The sequence below is a fragment of the Molossus molossus genome, unplaced genomic scaffold, assembly GCF_014108415.1.
Source record: "Molossus molossus isolate mMolMol1 unplaced genomic scaffold, mMolMol1.p scaffold_m16_p_15, whole genome shotgun sequence".
Taxonomy (NCBI): domain Eukaryota; kingdom Metazoa; phylum Chordata; class Mammalia; order Chiroptera; family Molossidae; genus Molossus; species Molossus molossus.
In genome coordinates this window covers 30,973,794-30,997,262 of record NW_023425350.1, presented here as the reverse complement: position 1 = coordinate 30,997,262, position 23,469 = coordinate 30,973,794, and the positions used below count along the sequence as shown (strand labels likewise).

Sequence of the window (23,469 nt, the reverse complement as noted above, 5' to 3'; positions counted from 1 at the left end):
AGAAGATCCATTTCTGAGAATTGGGGGCGACTCTAGCCTTGCAGTCAGGGTGGAGTTGGGTTTTTTTTAATTAGTTTCTATTTTTCTTGTGCAGAACAAAGAAAACAGTCATTATACCCAGGGATCTTTGTCATGTTGGCTTGAATAAGTTGATTGACATAAAATAGTATAAGTTAGTGCAAACTGGGTACTCAAATATTGAATTAGCAATAAAGAAGTCTTTGGCACACCTTCATATGCTTTATCAGAGGAGGAGAATTTACCAAGAGAATTTCTTCCTTTGTTGTGTGTGTGGTGTGTGTGTGTGTGTGTGTGTGGTTTTTTTGTTTGTTTGTTTGTTTCATCTTGTGACCACTGGCTGTTTCCAGATCTGGAAAAACCCCTCCAGTGTTGAAAGACTAATGCTCTTTACAATCTTAATCCCAGAGCCCCATAATACAATGAGTTGCTCATTGTATTTAATGTATAGTTTATATATTAAAAAAATAAAAACATTCTGCTAGTATAAAATATGTTTGTTTTTAAAAAGAATGTGCTTGGGAAGGCATATTTTTAAAATCTTTCTCAAGAATATTTGTTCAGGGTATTACATGTAAATACCTGTGATCCATTAAGCTAGAACACAAAAGTCTTTTTTTTTTTTTTCAGTTAAATACAGTAGTACTTCTATGGTGCTGAACATTGCCTTGGTCTTTAAAGGGAGTATTATAAAGACCTCTTGTGTACTGGATTTGAAGAATTGGAGGAGGAACTACAATTAAGCCACATATTCTGTTTTCCCAAATGTTTCCTGTTCTTCTGAGTTCTGTCTTCCATGGGTCATTCAACACATACTGTCCTGAATGACTCTTTTAAATGGTCACGTATCCGTCAAAGAAAAGTAGGTGCAGGATGAGGAAATAAACTTGCTTTATTTGAAATCAGCTTTCCCTGTAAATCTTTTTTGTATCTTTAGTTTCTTTTCTTCTTCTTTTTTTAATTAATTTTTTTTTTTTTTTATTATTCTTTTTTTAATCCTCACCCAAGGACATTTTTCCATTTTTTGTTCAGATAGAGTAGGAGGGAGAGACAGAAAGAGAAACATCGACGTGAAAGGAACACATCAAGTGGCTGCCACCTGCACGACCAACCAGGGCCGGGGACAAACTGCAACCGAGGTACATGCCCTTAGCGGGAACCGAACCCGAGTCTCTCTGGACCGCAGGCCGACGCTCTAACCGCTGAGCCAAACCGGCCAGGGCTATATCTTTAGTTTCTAACTGCAGTTTGTATTTGGGCAATAGGAAGAGACATGAGTGAATGATAATTGCTAAAGAAAATACTCAAGAATTGTGCATCAGAAAACCACTTGGGAATAAATTTAAAGTTTAATATGGAATATGCACTGTGAAATTTTGTTGCTGTAGCTATAGTCCATAGACAATGTTTCATGTTAGAAGGACTTTTTAAAAATAAGTGTGACCCCCTAGCCAGATTTGCTCAATGATTAGAGCACCAGCCTGCAGATGAAAGATTCGCAGGTTTGATTTCAGCCAAGGGCACGTACCTCAGTTGCAGTTTGTTCTCTGGCCCTGGTCGGGGTTGTGTGGGAGGCAACCAGTTGATGTGTCTCTCTCACATCAATGTTTCTCTCTCTTTCTCTCTCTCTCTCTCCCCTCCTTTTCCCTCCCACTGTATCTGAGGATAAAATGGAAAAAGCATCCTCCAGTGAGGATTAAAAATAATAATAATAATAATAATTGTGAGATAATTTTAGTGCTTAGGGGAAAAAAAGAGAAGAGCAGTTTGGATCAGCAATTCTTCAGAAGTCTGTGGTGAGTAACAATAAAATGTGGCTTCTGACCTCAAAAGCTAGCATAAATTACTGTTTATATTCCTTTTTAAAAATCTCATAAATTTTAGGTAAAAATGTAATGGCCCAAACAATATTTCTTTGAATTCAAAACAGACTGTTTATATAATTCAAATAATTTGCCCAAAAATTCATTTAGGTAACTTTTAAAAACCAGAACAATTCATTTTCCCTGCCATCAAGTCCTTGACAATTAGCAGAATCAGTCTTGGGGTCCTCTTATCTCTTTTTTTTCCTCTCTTACTCCTTTTTTCCCCATTGACACCCTCCTCCCTACACCCCCCCCCCCATCCCTGCTTCCCCGTCCCCAGCATTGTCTATGTCCATTGGTTATGCAGACCTCTTATCTCTTATGCTATGACTGCCAGTAGGGTGACGTGCCACATGTCAGCTTTCAGCAGGTGTAAACTGAGCTTCTTGAAGACATGTAGTTCACATGCCTTTTCCTGTACTTGCAACATCTGGCACGACGAGCACAGTGTCTGGTACGTAATAGTTGCTTAGAAAATGTTTTTAGAATGACAAAATTAGTACATCTGCTTTCATCTCAAAGACATTATTATGGGGACAATACTGAACTTTGGTTCAGTATTTTCTCCCCTAACCATATACTATTTTTACTTTTAGAAAATAGTGTTACTCCTTAATACTTTTCTAAGCAAAAGTTGGGAAAGAATGTAGGCAAAATTCAGGATTATCGATGACAATAATATTTGCAGAAATTTTTTCTCACTTGAATGTAGCTGTTAGAGGAATTAAAAAATATTTCAACTCAGTGTGTTATCTTGGACCTTTTTTTACTTGCAAGGTATTTTGGTAAAATATTTGTCCTACTTATACTTATTCATAGTAGTTCACGTTATGTCTGTTTTATAATTTACTTGCCTCTTTCCCCTCTGGGTAAATTTTTAGATTCAGTACATACACAAACCTTTTAAATATATGTCTTATTGTTTCCGTAGAATAAATTCTTATATATGAAGATGCTACATGAAATCATATACATATTTTGTACAATTGTGAGCATTAAATGAGATACTCTAAAGCCTTATAACAATGCCTGGTAATGAAATCTCAAGGGTTTTTTTGATAGTACAATCATTGTCAGTTCTTCTTATTGTCATCTTTCTGCTGGACTTTGAGCCCCTAGATAAAATGATTACTTCAATTACATAAAACATCAAGTCCAAACAGCTTGAACAATAAGGAAATTTATTATTATTTATTAAATATTAAGGAAAGATTTCAAGAAGGTCAGAGGAAGGGTGACTCCAGAATGGGTTAATACGGAATCTCAAGAGTACATGAAGAACTAGAGTCTTCCACGTGTGCCGCTTGTCATCCTCAGTGAGTCAGCCTTACCCTCAAGGTAGTCCCAGTCACGTGGTTGCAGTGCTCACCTATTCCACGAGTCATACTTGACTAAAAGGAAGAAAAGACCAGCTCTTCATAAAGGTTTGTATTTAAGAGCAGTGAAGTCTTTCTGAAGTCCCCAGCAGATTTATACTTTTCATTTGCCATAATTGAATAAATGGAATGGGACCACCATGATTGGCTTAGATTATTATTTTTCATAACTTGTGATCATGACACACAGTAGGAAGTACATTTCATACCATGGCTATACCCATCACATAAATATGTATATGTATATAACTCTTTATATAATTAAACATAATTCAAAATAAAACTTCTGAAAACATCCTTACTATCGGTGGTAAAGCTAAACACTATTTTATTTATATTTAAATACAAGGTATTTTAACTCTCAAATACAAGAATTCGGAAAGATTTAATTTAATGTGTAGGTACAAGTTGTTTATGAGTTTGTGCCAGTCTGGAACACGTGAGGACACTGAGCACATGCAGTACACTATCAAGCCTGTTCTTTTACATTTTCATTGAGTCAAGATTGAAAATACTTTTTCACACAACTTGGTCATTTGAGTGGTAAATAATCTTAGTGGTAATTGATATGGACAAGAATCATCAGTGAATTCTGGACTCAAGGAGACAGGATGATTATACAAGTGCCGAAGTACCAGGAGTTGGAGATCATTGGGGACCATCTTGAAGGCTGCCTTAGCACAGTATGAAAAGACAAGTAAATGCAGTGTACGATCACGGACTGAATTCTGGACTGGGAAGGAAATGCTATAAAGTAGAATTGGGACAATTGATGAAATTTGAGTATGAGCTGTGCATTAGGTAATATTACATTAATGATAACTTTTCTGATTTTAATTATTATATAGTGGTATGTAAGACAGTGTCCTTGGTATTTGGAAATACACACTGAAGTATTTATTTGAATGAGGCTATAAGGAAATTCTTTTACTGTTCTTTTTCTTTTGTTTTGTTTTGTTCAAATAGAGTGGGAGGGAGAGAGAAACATCGACGTGAAAGGGATACATCGAGGGGCTGCCACCCACACGACCCAACCAGGGCCGGGGACAAACTGCAACTGAGGTACATGCCCTTAGCGGGAGCCGAACCCTGGTCTCTCGGGACCACAGGCGGATGCTCTGACTGCTGAACCAAACCAGCCAGTGCTCTTTTACTGTTCTTAAGTCTGTTTTTTTTTCCTAGCCCTGGCTTGTTTGGCTCAGTGGAGAGCATTGGCCCTCAGACCAAAGGGTTGCAGGTTCATCCCCCAGTCAAGACAGGAGGTTGTGCTCTGGGAGAGCTGATTGATGTGTCTCTCTCACGTTGATGTTTCTTTCTCCCTCCTTCCCTTCCACTTCATCTATCGATGGGAAAACATCTTCAGATGAGAATTAACCAAAAAAAGAAGTTTTTTCCCTTCATTTGAGGTTATTACAAAGTTAAAAGTTTAAAAATGCCGAGATTGTTTTCAATAGAAAAAATTGTGTATCTGGTTCTTGAGTTCACATACACTGAATGCACAATACGTATGTTATGGTGTTTAATCCTTTTAATATGCTGCTGGATTTTGGTTTACTAGTATTTTGTTGAGTATTTTTGCATCCATATTCATAAGGAATGTTGGTCTGTAGTGTGTGTGTGTGCGTGCGTGTGTGTGTGTGTGTGTGTGTGTGTATGTGTTTGTGTGTTTCTGGTGGTATCTTTGGCTTTCATATCAGGGTTATATTGGCATTATAGAGTGAGTTAGGAAGTGTTTCTTTCTCTATTATTTTCTGGAAGAGTTTGAGAAGAACTAGTGTTAATTCCTCTTTAAATGTGTGGTAGAGTTCATTGAAGGTCTCTCATTGTAGACTTGACTTTGTTGGGAGATTTTTGATTAGTAATTGAATCTCTTTACTTAGTATAGGTCTGTTCAGATTTTCTTATTTCTTCTTGAGTCGGTTTTGACACTTTCTACATTTCTAGGAATTTGTCCATTTTAAAAATTTCTCTGAAGTTTATCTAATTGAATTTATATTGAATAACAATGCATTTTTAGGTTGTGTAAATATATCTGATTCGGTCTTACGTTGTTATCTTTTACCATACAAAATCAACCCTCCATCTAACTGCCTTGCAAATCTGACCTAAAATTCATTTATCATGTTGATATTTTGAGCAGTCCAGTTTCTTCACATTCTTACCAATACTTGGTTTTCTTCATCTTTTTCATTTTAGCCATTCTGGTATGGATGTTTTAAGTGTTTTTGTTTGGTTTTTAATTTTGAAGGTTTTAGACTGACACCTAAAAGAACATTATTACCAGCAATACATCTGGAGTCTGTCATTTTTATTGTCTTCTGTACTTGTAAAATCACTTTTATGTCACACTTATTTTAAAGACTTATAGATAGATGTTTTTTTTCTATTTAAAATGTGGCTCAAGTCTGGCTGATGTGGCTCAGTGGTTGAGCATCGACCCATGCACCAAGGGTCACTGGTTCGATTCCTGGTCAGGATACATACCCAGGCTGTGGGCCCCATCCCCAGTGGGGGGCATGCAGGAGGAGGCCAATTGATGTTCTCATCAGTGTTTCTATCTCTCTCTCCCTCTCACTTTCTCTCTTTAAAATCAATAAAGGAAAAAAAAAAATTTTTTTTAAATAAATAAAATGTGGCTCAAGACAAGTGAAAGATTGCTGCTTGGAGTCAACATTTTACCTCAATTTTGTCTGTCATTAATGACATTTCCAAATCTGGTAGTTGAGTTTGCCTCATTATTTTTCTTCAAAGTTTAAATTGATTTACTTTAAGGACATCTTGTACTACCTCATTTTAAAATGTTATAATTGGCTCAGCTGGTGTGGCTCAGTGGTTGAGCATTGACCCATGCACCAAGAGGTCACTGGTTTGATTCTTGGTCAGGGCACATGCCCAGGTTGTGGGCCCAATCCCCTGTGGGAGGCATGAAGTAGGCAGCCAGTTGATGTTCGCTCTCATCGATGTTTCTCTCTCTTCCTCTCCTTTCTTCTCTCTCTAAAAATCAATAAAGAAAAAATAATTTAAAAAGTCAATGGAAAAAAACATCTTTGGGTGAGGATTTATAAAACAAACAAACACGCATGGCCAGTTTGGCTCAGCGATTTAAGTGTCAGCCCTCAGACCAAAGAGTCGTGGATTTAATTCTGGTCAAGGATTGTACCTTGGTTGCAATTCAATCTTCAGCCCTGCTTGAGGCAAACAATCAATGTTTCTCTCTCTTTCTCTCTCTCCCCGCCCTCCTCCTTCTCTCCCTCCCTCTCTATCTGAAAATTAATGGGAAAATATTCTTGGATGAGGATTAACAAAAAACAAACAAAAAATGTTGTAATTGCTAATAATTTGAAAAATGTTATGCTCAATAACATTCTTTCTGAAAAGGACACTGAAAGTTTGTAACTAAACTTGGTTCAAAGAATCGGCATTTTGCCAAAAGATGATGCATTTCTCATACTTTTTTTTGATACTTTGCTTCATAACTCTGAAAAATTGCTCTTTAACCTTTCCATCAATCAGTGGCCAAAATAACCATCATCTATCAGAAAATAAAATGAGATATCAGCGAACAAAACACGTTTCTGGCCCATTTATGTATTCCTTTCGGATGATAATCTTAATTGGCTGCATTATTTATTGCACTGTTCATTGCCTGTTAAGGATATATACAACATGGCTCTATGTGGTGTATTCTGTTTCTTTCTTGATATTTTTTATGCTGGTGGCAAGCCACCAAATTAACTTTATGACCCGCTAATTGGTCATAACCTTCAATTTGAAAACCACTGATTTTAACCAGTCATTATCATCTGCTGGAGATGGGGCCAACTTTCTCAAAGCATATGGCCTCACAGAGGTAGGGTAAATGTGTGAAACACAGTCAGGCTTCTGCTTGGGAGGAGAAAAGCGGGTTAGAGGCTAGAGGTGGAATAGACAACCAAGATTGTCTGCTAAGGGGACTGCTGCTCATTTAGATATCTCAAGCATCTCCCGTGCTTTGAAGTATGTGGAGTTGTTTGTCGTTCATCTAATGGCTCCCAACCATTACTCTTAGTTTTTCCTGTTTGCTTAGAATTTTCTCTTTCCTCAGATAGTTGTTGTTGTTGTTTTTTAATGTCCCTTTTTTATTTTGTTGCTTCAAATCTATTTAGATAAAGAAAAGACTATCCAGCTCAAGAGTGATCAGATTCTTAGTGAAGTCTTAAGTTCTTCTTTATATTTCTCATGATTATATTTGCTTATTAGATTTTTTAAATTATGTTTAAATATTTTAGCTGTAGCCTGAATAGTACTCCTGTACCCTTCAGTCTTCAAAACAAAAACTTCTGCTGTTACTAAGTGATAATAATGTAATCACAATACCTGGGCACCCTGTTTACTGTATTGTCTTCCTAAGAGTCTAAGTCTAAAAGAGCTCTTTTAATACTTAAAAAATAAAAAATTGAATTAATAGGAAAGCATTGTAGCATTGTTAATTAGCAGTGTATTTACTTAGTGATACACAAAATAATGGTGCTTCTTATAAGCAATAGTATCATCAATTTGATGAAACATGAGAGTTTGATGTACTGTCAAATTCACTGAATATTAGTGTACTGCTTCCTATTATAATGTAAGCATTCTTCTCTTAAGAAGAACTAAGGGAATACATATGCAAGTGAAGATAACATGCTTCCTATTATAATGTAAGCATTCTTCTCTTACCAAGAACTAAGGGAATACATATGCAAGTGAAGATAGCACTACAAGGCAGTGAGTGAATGAGAGGGTATGTCTCCAAGTATGTTCCTGGAACCAGCAGCGACAGCATTACTGGGGAGCTTGTTAGAATGCAGATTCTCAAGCCACACCCTAGACCTATTGAATCAAAAACTCTAGATGTGGGGCCTAGCAACCTGTGTTTGAACAAGCCCTGCAGGTGATTTTGATAGCATGCTAAAGTTTGAGAACCAGTGCTGTAGACAGAATTTTGGAAAAGGGAAAAATGCTGTGGTGGTATATTTGAGTGAAGTGTATGAGTAAATTAGAGAGAAAAAAAACACAGGTTCCTTAAGTTCAGCTTAATTACATCTGCTATCAGTGTGATTAAAAGAAATGAAGAAGTTTATTATGCTGTGTCCCAGCCAGCTATACAGGCAAAGTAATGGAACAGTCCAAGAAGTTCATGTTCTTTATTTGTGATTGATATTTGATTTTTGTCTTTTAAGCACGATGTATCCCAGACTTTGCTGAAGGCAACACTGGACAGTGTTGTAGAAGAATGTGTCAGCTTTGTGGGAGTGGATATTAACATCTGTTCAGAAGTTTTACTAAGGTGAGACAAGAAATCTGTGGTTGAAGATCACAGAATCTTGAGTTTAACCGGCTATCCAGTTAGAACAAGGGGACACGTGTGTAGAGTTGTCAAGTATAGAAAATCTGTGAGTTCATACATTGCTTTAGGTAATCAGTCAGAAGGGAAGACATCATTTAAGAAAAGAATTGTAAGAATTCACATTATCATTTTTAATACTGCAAATCTAAAGCAAAGAGCGTATGGTTACAGTGAGTGCATTTGTGTCACTAATAGAATTTAAATAAGGTTAACATGGAAAAGAGGTGTTTCTCACAACATGAGAGTAGATATTTTTCATTAGTTTAGTTTCTTGCATGTATCTGTCAAAATTGGCAGTAACCAAAGGATGAATTCTAAGGGTTCAAGATATGGTTACCACATTTTTACCTTGATTCCACAAGTCACATATCAAAATCTTCATGGTACTGTAATCACATCTTACATATTCTGACTTTTTTGTTTCTGGGGTTATGGAAGGGCTGCTTTTTTGTTCATAGTTTGCATTTGCTACCTAAGTCTGCTGACACAGCATAAAATGCTGGACAAGATCTATACCTTTTTCCTTTGCAACGGGCAGAGCAGAAGATATACCTTACAATTTAAGGTGTTGCTTCTCTACCATAGCTACAAACATTCATAATTCTATGTATGAAATTCTATACATTCTCTTAATAGTAATCTTTTCATTAACATCAAGCAAACTACCTAGTTATATGGTTTTCATATTTTTATACTAATCATGACATTCATAGATAAGTACCTTTCTATAGTTAGTCTCTTTCAGCCCTGGCCAGTTTGGCTCAGCGGATAGAGCATCAGCCTGCGGTCCAGAGAGGCCTGGGTTCGGTTCCAGCTAGGGGCGCATACCTCGGTTGCAGTTTGTCCCCGGCCCTGGATGGGTCATGCGGTGGCAACCACTCGATGTGTCCCTTTCACGTCAATTTTTCTCTCTCTCTCTCTTCCTCTCTCTCCCTCCCACTCTATCTGAACAAAAAATGGAAAAATGTCCTTGGGTGAGGACAAAAAAATAGTCTTTTTCGTTAATAACAGGCTGATGAAAAAATAAGGTAGTAAATGCAAGTGTAGCTATTATAACTTTTGCTGTTAACTCATCTTGTAAGCTCAGCAGGAATAGGCAGAATTAACAACTTGATTCAGAAATATAAGGAAAATGAATCGTGTGAAAATATTGCAGGGGACAGTCTTTTTTTCTTGCACGAGTGTTAACCAGTATACCAGCTTCTTGATGGTTCTACTGGTTTATCATTTTTTTGCCTTCTGTTGTCTTTCTCTCCTCTTGGACAAGTATTTTTCCCTTGGTCTTTCAATTTAATTCCCTTTTTTGTTAATTTAACTTAGAGACATATGACAATATATAATTAATCACAGTTTTTTATGATACAACTGTTCTGTATCATTGTCTTTTCGGGCGAGAGCTTTTCTTTCAGTACTCTTGGATCTATTGTTTCTCATTTTGTTTATTTTTTTAGGCATATTGCAGGACTCAACGCCAACCGAGCCAAAAATATCATTGAATGGCGAGAAAAAAATGGGCCCTTCATCAACCGAGAACAGCTGAAGAAAGTGAAAGGACTGGGTCCAAAATCTTTCCAGCAGTGTGCTGGCTTCATCAGAATTAACCAGGACTTCATTCGAAAATTCTGCAGGTGATTATTGATGTGTGTGCTTTTGGTTCTGTTATCAACCTCCTTTCTTACCGTTACCCATCCTACTCACTGGCATAAATCCTGAGTGTCTATGTGTTCATTTCTTCAGATGTAACATGTGTCTACTGTCTAATATTTGCTAGGCTCTGAGAATACAGCTATGAACAGATTCCCCCTTTTTTTGGAGTTAAATTTTAATGTGTGAGACAGACAGTAAATAAACTAGTAAAATAAATAGTTTCAGCTGTAGTAAGTGTTATAGAAATTAAAACAGAGATGTGACACTATCTTGGGGAGCAGTACAACTGCTTTATATGAGTTATTTGTTGAAAAGTTATTTGAGCCAAATTTTGAATGAAATTAAGGAGCCAGCACACAAGGGAAAGTAAACAGCATGTGTGCAAGGCAGGCCCAGCGTTGGTGTATTCAGAAAAGGAAACTCAGGGCAGTGTGATCGGAGCATCCTAAGTGGGAGGGATTGTACAGGTGAAGAGACAGAGAACTGCAGGCGCCAGTTCCTATTGCCCGCTGCTGTGCTAGACATGGCTGGGCTTCTCCATGCCCTCGGCACTGAAACCTGAGCAAGGCCTTGATTATCAGTTCTGTTGATTCAGAGCTCATTTTTGCTTTCTAATTCTGTTAGAACAAAAACAAAGAAATTGGTTAAACTTCTCAACATCATTTATGAAATAATAGCTTTTAGGTATTTGCTACTTTGGGACTACCTCCTTCATATATATATGTGTGTGTGTGTGTGTGTGTGTGTGTGTGTGTGTTCTTTTGGCACAATTATAATAAAAGTAATATGGACAAATAATCTTTATTTTGGAAAAGACTAAGGGAAAACCAGCCCCAATGGATAGTATAATACAATATAAAGCTATACTAATTAAACAGTTTGTTTTTGATGTAGAAATAGAACAGAATAGAGTCCAAAATCCACCAACACATACATGGAATTTACTTTATAATAAAAGTGATGTTTTAAATAGTAGGTAAAATGATTAATTATCAAGTAAGTGCTTCTATGACAACTGGCAGGAATTTGGTAGGTATGGGGGAAGCCATAGTTCCACCTCATACCTTATGTTCAGATAAATTCCAGATGGATCATAGACTTAAGTGGAGAAAAAATAAAACTGTAGAAGTACAAGAAGAAAACATGAGTAAGTTATGCAAAACATTGGAGTGGTGGACGTTCTTTCTAAGTTGACCACAAAACCCAGAAACCAGAAATGGAAAAAAAAAAAAAATGAGGCTAACATAATCACGTTTTTTAGTTTGTTTTTTGAACAGTTGGTTAGAAAATTCAGAGTAAAAAAAGAAATAAAAAGTAAAGGGCACCTCAACCTCTGACTTTAAAATAGTTTCTTATATATTGCTTTCAAAAAATAAAGGTTTACTTCTATCAGCGTGTATATATGTATTTATTATTTTTAAATGCATACAGAAGAGATCATTCTATACAACCACTTGAAACTAGCTTTGTCTCAGTAATATATTTCGGGTCTCTTTCCAAATATTACATATAGATTTATTTCATTTTTTATAATGTCTGCATAGTATTTAATTTATGGATAGACTGTAATTTAATTACTGTCTGATTGGTGAGCATTTGTTTTAAAACCTTCCATTTTTTTCAACTGATTATGAAGTACTTGAATATTTATGACTGTTATATCTTCTTCATAGATCATACCTTTATTCAGAATGGACTATTGCTATGTCATTGAATATGTTTTGCTTTGAAATGTATTTTATTTGCTATCAATGTTGCTCTATTTGCCTTTCAGAATATAATTGGTATATTTTTATTTTTAAACTTTCCATGGCAATTAATTTCTGACTCTTATAAACCAATAGACTTCATGGTTTTGCTCAATCATTTATTAATATGTTTAGATTTATTATATTTATCGATATGTTTGGATTTAATCTTCCATCTTACATATTTTCTCTTCATCATGCTTTCTTATTCTTTTCCTTGCATGCTGTTTATCAGATTTTTCAGTTAACAAGTTTTCTTCTTGTTTTTCCATCTCCTTAGTGATCTCATGTTGTATATCTTTTATTCTTCTTGTGACTATATTTAAAGTTAATTAGACTGACCTCTGGAGTCTCCAACCTCGTCCTGAAGAAGACTAGACCCTCAAGTCCCTTCTCAGCCTTCTACCTGTCCTCTGCATCCCATGATGCGACAACCTGGGATTTTAGTTTCAGACTGCCCTTTTTTATATCTTTTTGACATTATTCATGAGAAAATATTTAACATAATATATTTTTATGCTTTCTGTACACATTGTTTCATGTAGCCCACATTATCATTTTTTTTAACTCATTGTTTTTGCTGAAATTCTTTTCAGAGAGGGTATAGTATATGGGTTGCACTGTATTCCTTACATGTCTGAAAATTATTTTAGTTTGAATGTTAGTTTGGCTAGGTATATGATTCTAGATTCCAAATCATTTTCTCTTAAAAAACTTTTAAGATATTGCACCACTGTGTTCTGGCATCTGCTGTTTTGTCAATGAAAAATTGATGCCAGTCAGATTTTAGTTCCTTTTGAAGAAATCTGTTTTATTTTCCTCTCTTGATTTATAAAATCATATTCTAACATTTCTCCACACTAGGTCAAATATGAGTCTTTTGCAATTCATCCTATTTTGTACTCAGTAGGTTCTTTTAATATGAGAACTTGTAATTTTCTTCTGCTCTGGGAAATCATCTTTTGTTTCTCCATTTCCTCATTTATTTCTCTCCATTTTTCTTTTTTTTTCTTCTAGAATGCCAATTATACAGTTAATAATGTTTTTGGCTTTAATAACAAAAAATTCTATTAACAGTGTTTAAATAAATAAGTGGTAATTTCTGTGAAGTGAATGGTCAGGATCTGGTTGCTATTTGTATATGGCAGAGAAATAAGCACATTTTTAATGAAAGATTCTTTCTTTTCTACCCAATCTCACCATCTCCTCTACCCCTTGTTTCACATGCTTACAATAGTCAGCAATCTGGATCTGCAGGCTCAAGTCAGAGAGTTGCCATGACATCTCCAGCAGGTGCTGAGGTCACAAGTGAGAAGCAGGGCAAGAAGAAGAGCAAAACCACAGTGAATGTTATACCGAAGCCAGATCCTCTGGACCAAACTTGTATTCACCCGGAGTCGTATGACATAGCCGCGCGGTAAGTCTGAGGCCCATGTGAGCATTCTCCTTGCCCAGTGTACGTTCTTTACAGCAAACGGCCTTTGTTTTGGTATAGGGAGACTTAAAATATATGACCATGTTTAACATGACAACATTTTTCAGAAGTTCCGCATTGCTGAATTATGTGGCACATTATTTTATTTCAGTGAGGAATGAAACCATTATTCCTGGAGCAGTGTCAAGCCAATAAACCCTGGTACTAATGGTGAAGTGTGTGTAATGGAAATTGCATGGCACTCTCCTCTGTTTGTTTTGGAAATTAACAAGACACAAATGACTAGCACCTGGCTTGAAGCTCATGCTTATCTAAAGATAAAGCCCTTTTGAAAGTAAATAGCCAACTCTCGGATTTCTTAAAAAATATTGCCCTGCTCGGTTATTACAGAGTCTAAGAAATGATGTGCTTTTAAAGAGCATACATTAACACAGAATGATATGGGGGCGGGGACTGGAGTTGAGTACAAGGGAACATTTCATGTAATGCATTATAAGAAAAAACTTTTAATACCACATTTGATTAGTTCAACACATTTTTATTAGTTCAAAAAAATAACTTGATACATAATAATAGTTTAAGGATTTAGTGAGTCAAGTGACTATGGACCTAAAAATAGTGAATATTTTAACTTTGACTCTAAATGAGATTTTAAACTTGTTTTTGCGTAACTGATATTTGAAAAATGTAATTGGTTTCCTTTCTTTTAAAAATGTTTAAAATTATAGGCCAAATAGCACATTATAGAGAACTTAGAAAATAGAACAAAAGAAGTAAAAAATATTTTATGAACATGAAAACAGTGCTACTTGATTTTCTCTCATTTTATTATGAATTTTAAACATATAGAGAAGTTGAAAAAAATTTTTTACAAAGAATTTCTATATACCCACACCTAGATTTTATCATTAATATATTACCAATATTGTTTTTCTACTCAACTGTCCATCTATTTGACCATCAATCTATCTTATTCATTTATGTATTTTAAAAGAAAGTTTCAGACATCAATACACTTTCAACTAATACTTCAGCATGCATATTAACTAGAATTCTATTATTCGTAAAGTTTTTTTAATATGTCTTTATTGTTGAAAGTATTACAGATGTCCCTCCCCTATTCCGCCGTTGACATCCCCCTCCCCACTCCTGCCCTCCCCCCAGCAGTTTTTTTCTTTTGAGGTAAAATTCACATACACTTAAATTGTAAATGTACATTATCTGAGATTTAGCAAATAAATACTTGTATCCATGTAACCCCAACTGCTAAAAGATTAAAAAAAAAACAAAAAAATTGCCATCATCCTAAAACATTCCCTTATACCTCTTCCCAGACAATCTCTGCCCCAGCCTCCAAGAGCTAAGCACATGTTCTCATTTTTCCCTGCCAAAGATTAGTTTGCCTCATCTAGAACTTCATGTAAACAATACCACGAATCTGCCACAGTGTATTCCCCTTAGGAAATTTGTCCACTTCCACTGTTGTTATTGACATTTGTTTCCATTTATCTTGGAAAAATACTTAGGACAAGATTTGCTGGATCATAAGGTAGAAGAATGTTTAGTTTTCTTAGAAACTTCTAGACTTTACTGCAATGTAGTTGTACCATTTTACACTTCCACCAATAATGCTAAAAGAGTTCTGGTTACTTCGTATCTTTGTATCACTTGATGTTAGCCTTTTTAATTTAGCCATCCTAGTGTGTGTGTAGTAAGCAGTACAGTGATACCTCGGTTCTCGAACGCCTTGACTTTCGACCAAATCGGTATTCGACCAGGAGATTCGAGAAACTTTTGTCTTGGAATCCGAACAACTATTTGGAACTCGAACTTCCGAGATGAGCCGAGTTGAGCCGAATGGCGTTCATTCGGCCCAGCGCGCCTTGCTTGCGTCATCAGTGTGAGTGCAGAGAGAGAGTCACGCTATGTGGAGAGAGTCACGCTTTACACTGAATTTAACCCTTAGACATACTGTACACTTTTATTTCTTGTTGAGACTTAGGTTTTTCTACATATTATATACAAATTAGGCCAGTAAATAGGCATTTTCTGGGGCTTGGAACGAATTAATCCAGTTTCCATTATTTCCTATTGGGTTTCATTGTTTCGGTTCTCGAACAATTTGGTTCTCGACCGTCCTCCTGGAACGAATTATGTTCGAGAACCGAGGTATCACTGTATTTCTTTCTTTCTTCCTCCCTCCCTCACTCCCTCCTCAAGGACATTTTTCTATTTATCTTCAGATAGAGTGTGAGGGACGGGGAGAGAGAGAGAAGGAAACATCAATGTGAGAGAGACTCATCGACTGGTTGCCTCCCGCACGACCCTGACCAGGGCTGGGGACGAACTGCAACCGAGGTGCATGCCCTTGACCGAACTGAACCCGAGACTCTTTGGTCCGTGGGCCAATGCTCTAACCACTGAGAAAAACCAGAATAAGCAGTATTTCTTTGTGGGTTTGATTTGCACTTCCCTGATGACATGAGCACTTTCTCATGTGCTTGTTAGTCATTTGTGTATCTTCTTTTGTGAACTATCTGTTCATATCATTTAGCCATTTTCGAATTGAGTCATTTTGCTTTTTATTATTGAGTTGTGGGAGTTTTTAAAATATTTCTAGATGCTAATCCTTTGTTGACTATGTTTCACAAATATTTTGTCCTATTTTGGGGCTTGGCTGTCTAATTTCTTGTCAGTGTCTTTGTATGAGCAGAAGTTTTTAATTTTGATGATGTTTAGCAATTGTTTTGTAGTTATTGCTTTCTAAGTCCTCTGTAAGAAACCGTTGCCTACCTCAAGTCATGAATATATTTAGTATTTTCATCTAAAAACCTGATTGGTTTAGCTTTTACACTTAGGTCTGGGATGCATCTGAAATTACATTTTATGTATGATTTGAGGTAGGGTCAAGGCTCATTTTCATTCTTCATTAGGAACATTGTTATTACAGCACCATGTTTGAAAAACAACCAAAACAAAACTTGCCTGTTGCTTTGTTTAAAATTAAATGACTGCCCAGCTGGTGTGGCTTATTGGTTGATCATTGATCCATGCACCAAGAGGTCGCTGGTTCGATTCCCAGTCAGGGCACATGCCCAGGTTGTGGGACCGACCCCAGTGGGGGGCATGCAGGAGTTGGCTAATCGATGTTCTCTCTCATCGATGTTTCTATCTCTCTCTCCCTCTCCCCTCCTCTCTCTCTAAAATCAATAAAGAAAAAGAAAATTGGGGGAAAAAAAGAAAATTAAATGACTGTCTAAGGGTGGGTCTGTTTCTGGCCCTGTTCTGTTTCATTGGCTGTTTCATTGTCAGTGCCACACTGTCTTTATGATAAGTTTTGAAGTCAGATAGTATAAATGATTTAACTTTGTTCTTTTTAAATATTACTCTGAATATTCTAGATGATTTGTATTTTTCTATAAATTTTAGAACAAGATTGTCAATTTTCATTAAAAAACAAAACAAAAAAATCTGGTAGGATTATGATGGGGATTACATTGAGTCTGTAGGTGAATTTAGGGACAGTTGATGTCTTCCTAATATTTATTAAGTCTTTTGATTATGAGTTCATTATGTCTTTCTAATTATTTAGTTCTTATTTCTCTCCACAATGTTTTTTAGTTTCCAGTATGCAGGTCTTGCATGTAATTTATTAAATGTATTTTATGGTTTTCAACACTATTGTAAATGGAATTTTAAAAATTTGGTGCTAATAGTAAAAAGATCAATGATCTTGTCCTGGCCAGGTTGCAGGTTAGATCCCCAGCCCTGGTTGGGGTGCGTGTGGGAGGCATCTAATCAATGTGTCTCTTTCGGTCCCCCTTCCTCCCTCCTTTCTACTCTCTCTAAAAATCAATGGGAAAATATCCTCAGGTGAGGATTAACCAAAAAAAAAAAAGACAGTTTATCTTTGTAGTCTTTGTATCCTACACCCTTGCTCAGTTCACTCACTAGTTCTAATAGATGTTTGTAGATTTTTTAAGTGTTCCTATATAAATAGTTAAGTTGTCAGCAAACAGATAAAATCTTTACTTCATTTTTTTTTTTAAATCTCCATGCTTTTCATTTCTTTTTCCTGCCTGTTGCAATGGTCAGGACCTTCGGTGCTCTATGAGTAGGAGTGGGGGAAGGGGGCACCCTGGTCATGTTCTCAGTCTTCTAGCGCATGGTTCTCGTTTTTTAATATTAAAAAACCAAAATTGTGGTCTCTTATTATAGTGATTGTATTTCTAGTGTTTGTACATGTTTGAGAAGATGCATGTTTTAATTTGCTTTCTGATATAAGCACAGTTTTTTATTTCTGAAGATTCCTTTTTTTTAAAGGCTTAATCATGTGGTTGAGCTGTAACATAGTAATAGTATACTAGTAGTAGTGATCCCGATGGTGGATTCCTAGAAGTGAAATCACTCCGCCAAGGGTTTGAAAGTTTATGCGACTCTTTATACATTGCCAAGTAACATACTGATTTACAATGCCACCAGCAATGTTCAAACCTAGGAAATCTTTCACTTCTCCTGTTGGACAGGACTGTTCTGCCAGTTTTCACATGAGCCAGTCTCTGCACATGGGGCACACAGCCCGACCAGGGACTTCACTTCTCTCTGCTTCCTTTGCGAGTAGCCTTGTCCCTCAGAAGCAGGGTGCTTGTGCCCCATTTCATGAGACATTTCTTCGACGTGGAGTTCGACTCTTGACCTTTAAAATCTGGAGACAAAAGTGGCAATTTATTTAATTAAGCTTACCATCCTCATTATCCACTTTGGAACTGAAAGTTATTTCTGGCTGTCAGGTATACTTAGTGTAGACATCTCTCACATAGGTAGTTCACACTTCCTTTAGTGTTACAGAAGTGTCTTCCTAGGGAAGAAAAGGCTGTTCAAGATATTAGGTCGTCACTGGTTTGCCTTCAGTCTTGTGAAAGTCAGTTCTATTTCAGTAAATTTCAATTTTAGTTATAGCAGAAAACTAGTGGGAACATAAATGACTTTAATGCCACCCCAACCATAACGTCACTCTCAGAAATACACCCAATCTAAAGCCATTAAGTCTTTTCACTTTTTCATTTATGGTGTTCTCTCTCCCATTCGTATTATAGAAAATTGAGATCATGATATTTTGTAACCTACGTCGTTTTTAAAAACTCTTCTTTTTTTCTTTTATTTATTTTACTATTTTTATTGTTTATAGAGACTTTTTTTTTTTACCTGTGGGGATTTTCTATTAAATGTTAAAGCAGTTTGTTGTATGGGCTGAACTTTTTTTTTCTAGTTTGTTTTTGTATCTGCTTGTAATGCTATCATGTTTTTGAGATATAAATGTTTAATTTTTATGCCGTAAACTTATTCTTTTAATTGCTTTTATGCAAATTGACCTTCTCTTAAGATCCCTGACCTCTTAACATCAATTAAATGATCCCCTTTTTTTTTTCATATCTTTATGGTTTTATTTTTACTCTATGAGTTTTACTGTTTATGATTTTATTCATCACTTAGAATATATGAAGCGCTGTGGTAGGGCCTGAAGAATATTAAAATGAATGGAGGTGATTTATATCCTTAAGGAGGTTTCCAACTAGGGTAAAACTTACTCACCAATAATCATAAGAGAGGTTAGTAATTAGTAAGTGCTCTTTAGGTGAAGCACAAAGTTTGTTCAGAGGAGAAAGAGGTAATTTCCAGATCAGGGTGTTAAAAGGTTTCATGCAGGAGGTGACATTTGGGTAGGTCTTTAAGGATGTCAACCAGTAGAAACTGGAAAAGAGATGTTTAAAGGGTTAGAAAGAGGAAAACAGCCCAGGTCAGGTTTGGGGAGTAATTAATAGTTAAATAAAAGCAAACATTCATTGAGTACTTCCTAATTACCAATGACTTTAGAAGCATCATCTTTAACCTCATAGCAGTCTTGTAAGGTTGGTACTATTATTATTCCCACATCTTTTAAAAATATATATTTGTTTTTATTGATTTTTTTTTTTAGAGAGGAAGGGAGACAGATACAGAAACATCCATGTGAGAGAGAAACATCTGTCGGTTGTCTCCTGCATGCCCCCTACTGGGGATGGAGCCAGAAACCCGGGCATGTGCCCTGACCGCAAATCGAATCGCTCAATCCACTGAGCCACACCAGCCAGGGTAGTCCCACTTCTTTAGGTATAGTGCAGAATCTCATCTGGGTAAAGTAAGTTGTCTAAGGTAACTCAGCTGATGGAACCAAGATTTGAACCACATCTATGACACTCCAAAACCTGAGCTTTTAACTAGGTCACAATTGAAAAGCTGTTCTGGAGCTGGTTTATATGTAATCCTAATGATCCTTCAGATTCAGGCTATTGTGCCCTTAAAGACGGTATGTGCTCAGCACAGGAAAACAAGAGGATTGTGACTTGTCTTGCATGTGCCTCCTGAGGGGAAAAAAGGAGTGAGAAGAAGAAAGAAACAAGTATCTGGAATATGCTAGCTTTGAGTATTCTTCTCTCTCATCACGTGGCTGAAATTAGACTCTGCCCTTCCTCTGGAGAAAACATTCTCTCCTCCAGTAAAGGAAACGTTGCCTATGTATTTTATTAAAGGATCTGTAGGAAATGGGTTCTTCACACAGAGTGTGTACAATTTTATGCTGTTTTGCTGCTGCTGTTATATTTCCTGAATTTTGCACTAAAAAGAATTCCCTTTCATTTTGTGTTTTAGAATGATGTGTGCTCATTTCAAAATAAGCAGCTTGATAGTGGGCATGTTAGGGGAGGAGTAGGGCACAGAGCAGGAATGGCACACTCATCCCAGAGATGTGCCCCTCTGCCAGAAGCTGTATCTACGTAAGACTGCTGCGCGGCCTTTAGGAAATGCCAATTTACAAAACGTAATTGAAGAATCCATATTATAGAAGGTATAAAGGAAACATGGGATTAAGAAACCTACTATTACTACAGATAGATTTTCCTTCAATAGTCCTTTGAAGCTATTTTGTTCTGAATCTTGTTTACTTATTTCTTCTCACATTTACCTGAGTACTTTGCTAAGAAAGTTCAAAGCTACCTTAGATGGTCTTCTTATCTCTGTTCACTGTATCCCATACTCCCTAAACGACCCTTCCATTTCGTAATTCTGTTTTCCCACCTTCACTTCCCACAGGTCGCTGCTGAGCACTCAGCCTGGGCATTGTCTTGGTCTCTCTGTGTGGTAGCCTCACCTCTAAATGTTTGGGGAGTTGGGGAGAAGGTGGTGGCCGCTACATGAGTACAGTCTTTTAGCTTTATAAAGTCCTGTGACTCTTGTGTCTTTACTGTCTCCACCACTTACTGCTTGCATTCTGTCCTGCAGACATTGGGGTGTTCTCTCCTCCACTCCCTAAAAGCCGAAAGCAGCACCACCTTTCACTTCCCCAGAGCCTCTATCTCATTGCTACTTCTTTTCCTTAGCAAACTTCTCAGAAGGGTAACCTGCCTCTAACTCTCACTGCTTGCTTTCTACCAGCCCCTTAGATTGGCTGCTGCCCTTTCTGTGCCTCTGAAAGGGCTCTTTCAACTAGTCTCCTGATGGTCAGAGCCAGTGGCAGCCCCTAAACCACTCGCTCTGCCACAGCTGACACCAGCAGCTTTTCTCTGCGCCCTCTTCTCCAGCCCTGTAACTGTAGACATTCCTCAAGCTTTTCACCTTTGCTGTCTCCTCTCTTGTACTGCAGCTCCCGTGGGTGGTTGTCCCCACTCACATGACATCATTATCATGCACCTCTTCCCTGGCAGTCCCACCTACATTTCAACATCTGTAGTCCAGGCCTTTCTCACGGATACCTTAGCAACTCAAACTCAATATATCTCAAAGTAAAACTCATATCCTCCCTTCATCCCTTTCTTTGTAACTTCCTCTTCTTCTCCTCCCATCAGTCCCCCTTACCAGCTCCACACAAAAACAAGGCGACAAATAAACAAGAACTTTTTCTCTCATCCCATTATGAATGGTTATAGCACTGCTGTCTTTGCATTAACTGGGGCGAGAATTGACAGAATCACTCGTTTATTTATTGACCATTTACCTTCTGGGTGCATGCTGTGTTCCAGATGCTGTTCCTCAGTCAGGATACATTAAAAAGTCCCTGCTCTCGAGGACAGAGATAGTACACAACCAGCATAGTAAATCAGTTGTATAGTGTAGTAAAGGTGATAAGCGCTGTGGGAAAAGGAGAAAGAACAGATGAAGGGGTATCAGAATTTACCAGGGCTGTGCATAAGGGCTTGCAAACTTAAGTAGGGCAGTCAGGGTGGGCCTCATTGACCAGGCGACATCAGAGTCCTGATGGAAGTAAAGGAGTTAGCTGGGCAGATATCTGGGGAAGAGCATTCCAGGCAAATGGATCAGACAGTGTAAGGCTGCAGTGTGAGAGCAGGCTGCCATGTTCAGGGAACAGGAAGGAAGCCAGTGTGGCCAGAGCAGAATGAGCAAGGAAGTGAAAAATAGGAAAATAGGTCAAAAGGACATTGGGGGGTTGTTATAGGGACTTGACCTTAATGCTGAGTGATTCGGGAGCCATGGCAGGATTTTATGCTGAAGAGTGACGTGCTGTGATTCACATATTAAAAGGATTCTGTTGTCTGCTGTGTTAAGAATAGGTGATAAGGGGCAATAGTAGTAGCAGGGAGACCAGTTAGACTAATGGCAGTAATTAGGTGAAAGATGATGATGACTGAGACTAAGATGGCAGCAGAAGAGTTGATGAGAAGTGGTCAGATTCTGGGTGTATTTTAAAAGTAGAGCCAATGCGGTTTGCTGACAGATTGGATGGGAGGCATGAAAGACAGTAACTGTGGGTGTGAATGGCAAAATAATATGAATGCTAGAGACACTGGAGGATGAAGTGGAAACTCATTGTAATAGAGGGAAATGGAGATGAAATAAGTTAAAGAACTAAACTTTGATCACTCCCCTCATGACCTCTTCTAGTCTCACGGTTTTAAAGACTTTCATAAGCACATGACTCTTAAATTTATATCCTCAGCCCAGTCCACTCTTCTAAACTGTGGATTAGTGCATCCAACTGACATATCAAACCTAACATACCTTAAACTGAACTCCAGGTCTTCCCCATAATCTTGCTCCAACTATGGCTTTCCTTGTCTCAGATGATGACAACTCTTTTCTCTGTTCTTTATTCCAAAAGCCTTGAAGTCACTCTTGACCTTTGAGATATTCCTGTCTGGAAATGACTGCTTTCTCCTGTGAACAACTTGGTGTTTTGTAGAGGCACTTACTAATTATTAATTATTGCCTTCTATTATGGTTATTTTTTTCAGTTTTGTCCTCCCTGTTTTGGAGGGTTCCTTGAGGACATAAATCACCTCTATTTATTTATTTTTAATCCTCACCCGAGGATATTTTTCTGTTTATCTTCAGATAGAGTGGGAGGGAAAGAGAGGAAGAGAAAGGGTGAGAGAGAGAAACATCGATGTGAGAGGGACACATTGACTGGTTGCCTCCCACACAACCCCACCCAGGGCCGGGGACGAACCACAACCGAGGTACATGTACCTGACCAGAATCAAACCTGAGACTCTTTGGTCCATGGGCTGACGCTCTGCTGCTGAGCCAAACCAGCCAGGGCTCTATTCATTTTTATATTCCTCAGGCCCTACCACAGTGATTTGCACATTCTAAATAATGGATAAAATTGCAACAATAAAATTCATTGAGTAAAAATGAAACCGTAAAGAATATAAGAAAATATGGGGAACATTGAATTGACCTTAGAGACCAAAGATCTTAAAAGACAACTAATCTTACATAAAAGCAAGAAAAAGAATGATAGATTTAAATTTTTGTAATTAAAAAGCTTATTTTGCTGTGGGCCACAGTACTCCACTTTACCCCACCTATTCATAGTAGACTTGGATGATCAAAAAGAAGTATGCCACAGTAGCCTACTGTGGTTAAGATAACGCTGTGAGCCTCTCCAGTTGTCCTTGTCCCTGAAATGTTCATACCAGGCTTACTAGGCTAGTGGCAGTTCAATTCAACGTTCGTT

General features: G+C 37.3%; 1 protein-coding gene across 2 annotated transcripts in view; it reads left to right on the top strand.

Moving 5' to 3' along the window:
- SRBD1 (S1 RNA binding domain 1) overlaps window positions 1-23,469 on the top strand; it is a 195,398-nt gene that overhangs the window by 154,054 nt on the left and 17,875 nt on the right. For both annotated transcript variants that reach the window (XM_036262838.1, XM_036262839.1), the window contains 3 exons: window positions 8,461-8,567; window positions 10,079-10,255; window positions 13,260-13,439. In XM_036262838.1, the coding sequence (XP_036118731.1) occupies window positions 8,461-8,567; window positions 10,079-10,255; window positions 13,260-13,439 (464 nt within the window). The remainder of the gene's footprint in view (window positions 1-8,460; window positions 8,568-10,078; window positions 10,256-13,259; window positions 13,440-23,469) is intronic.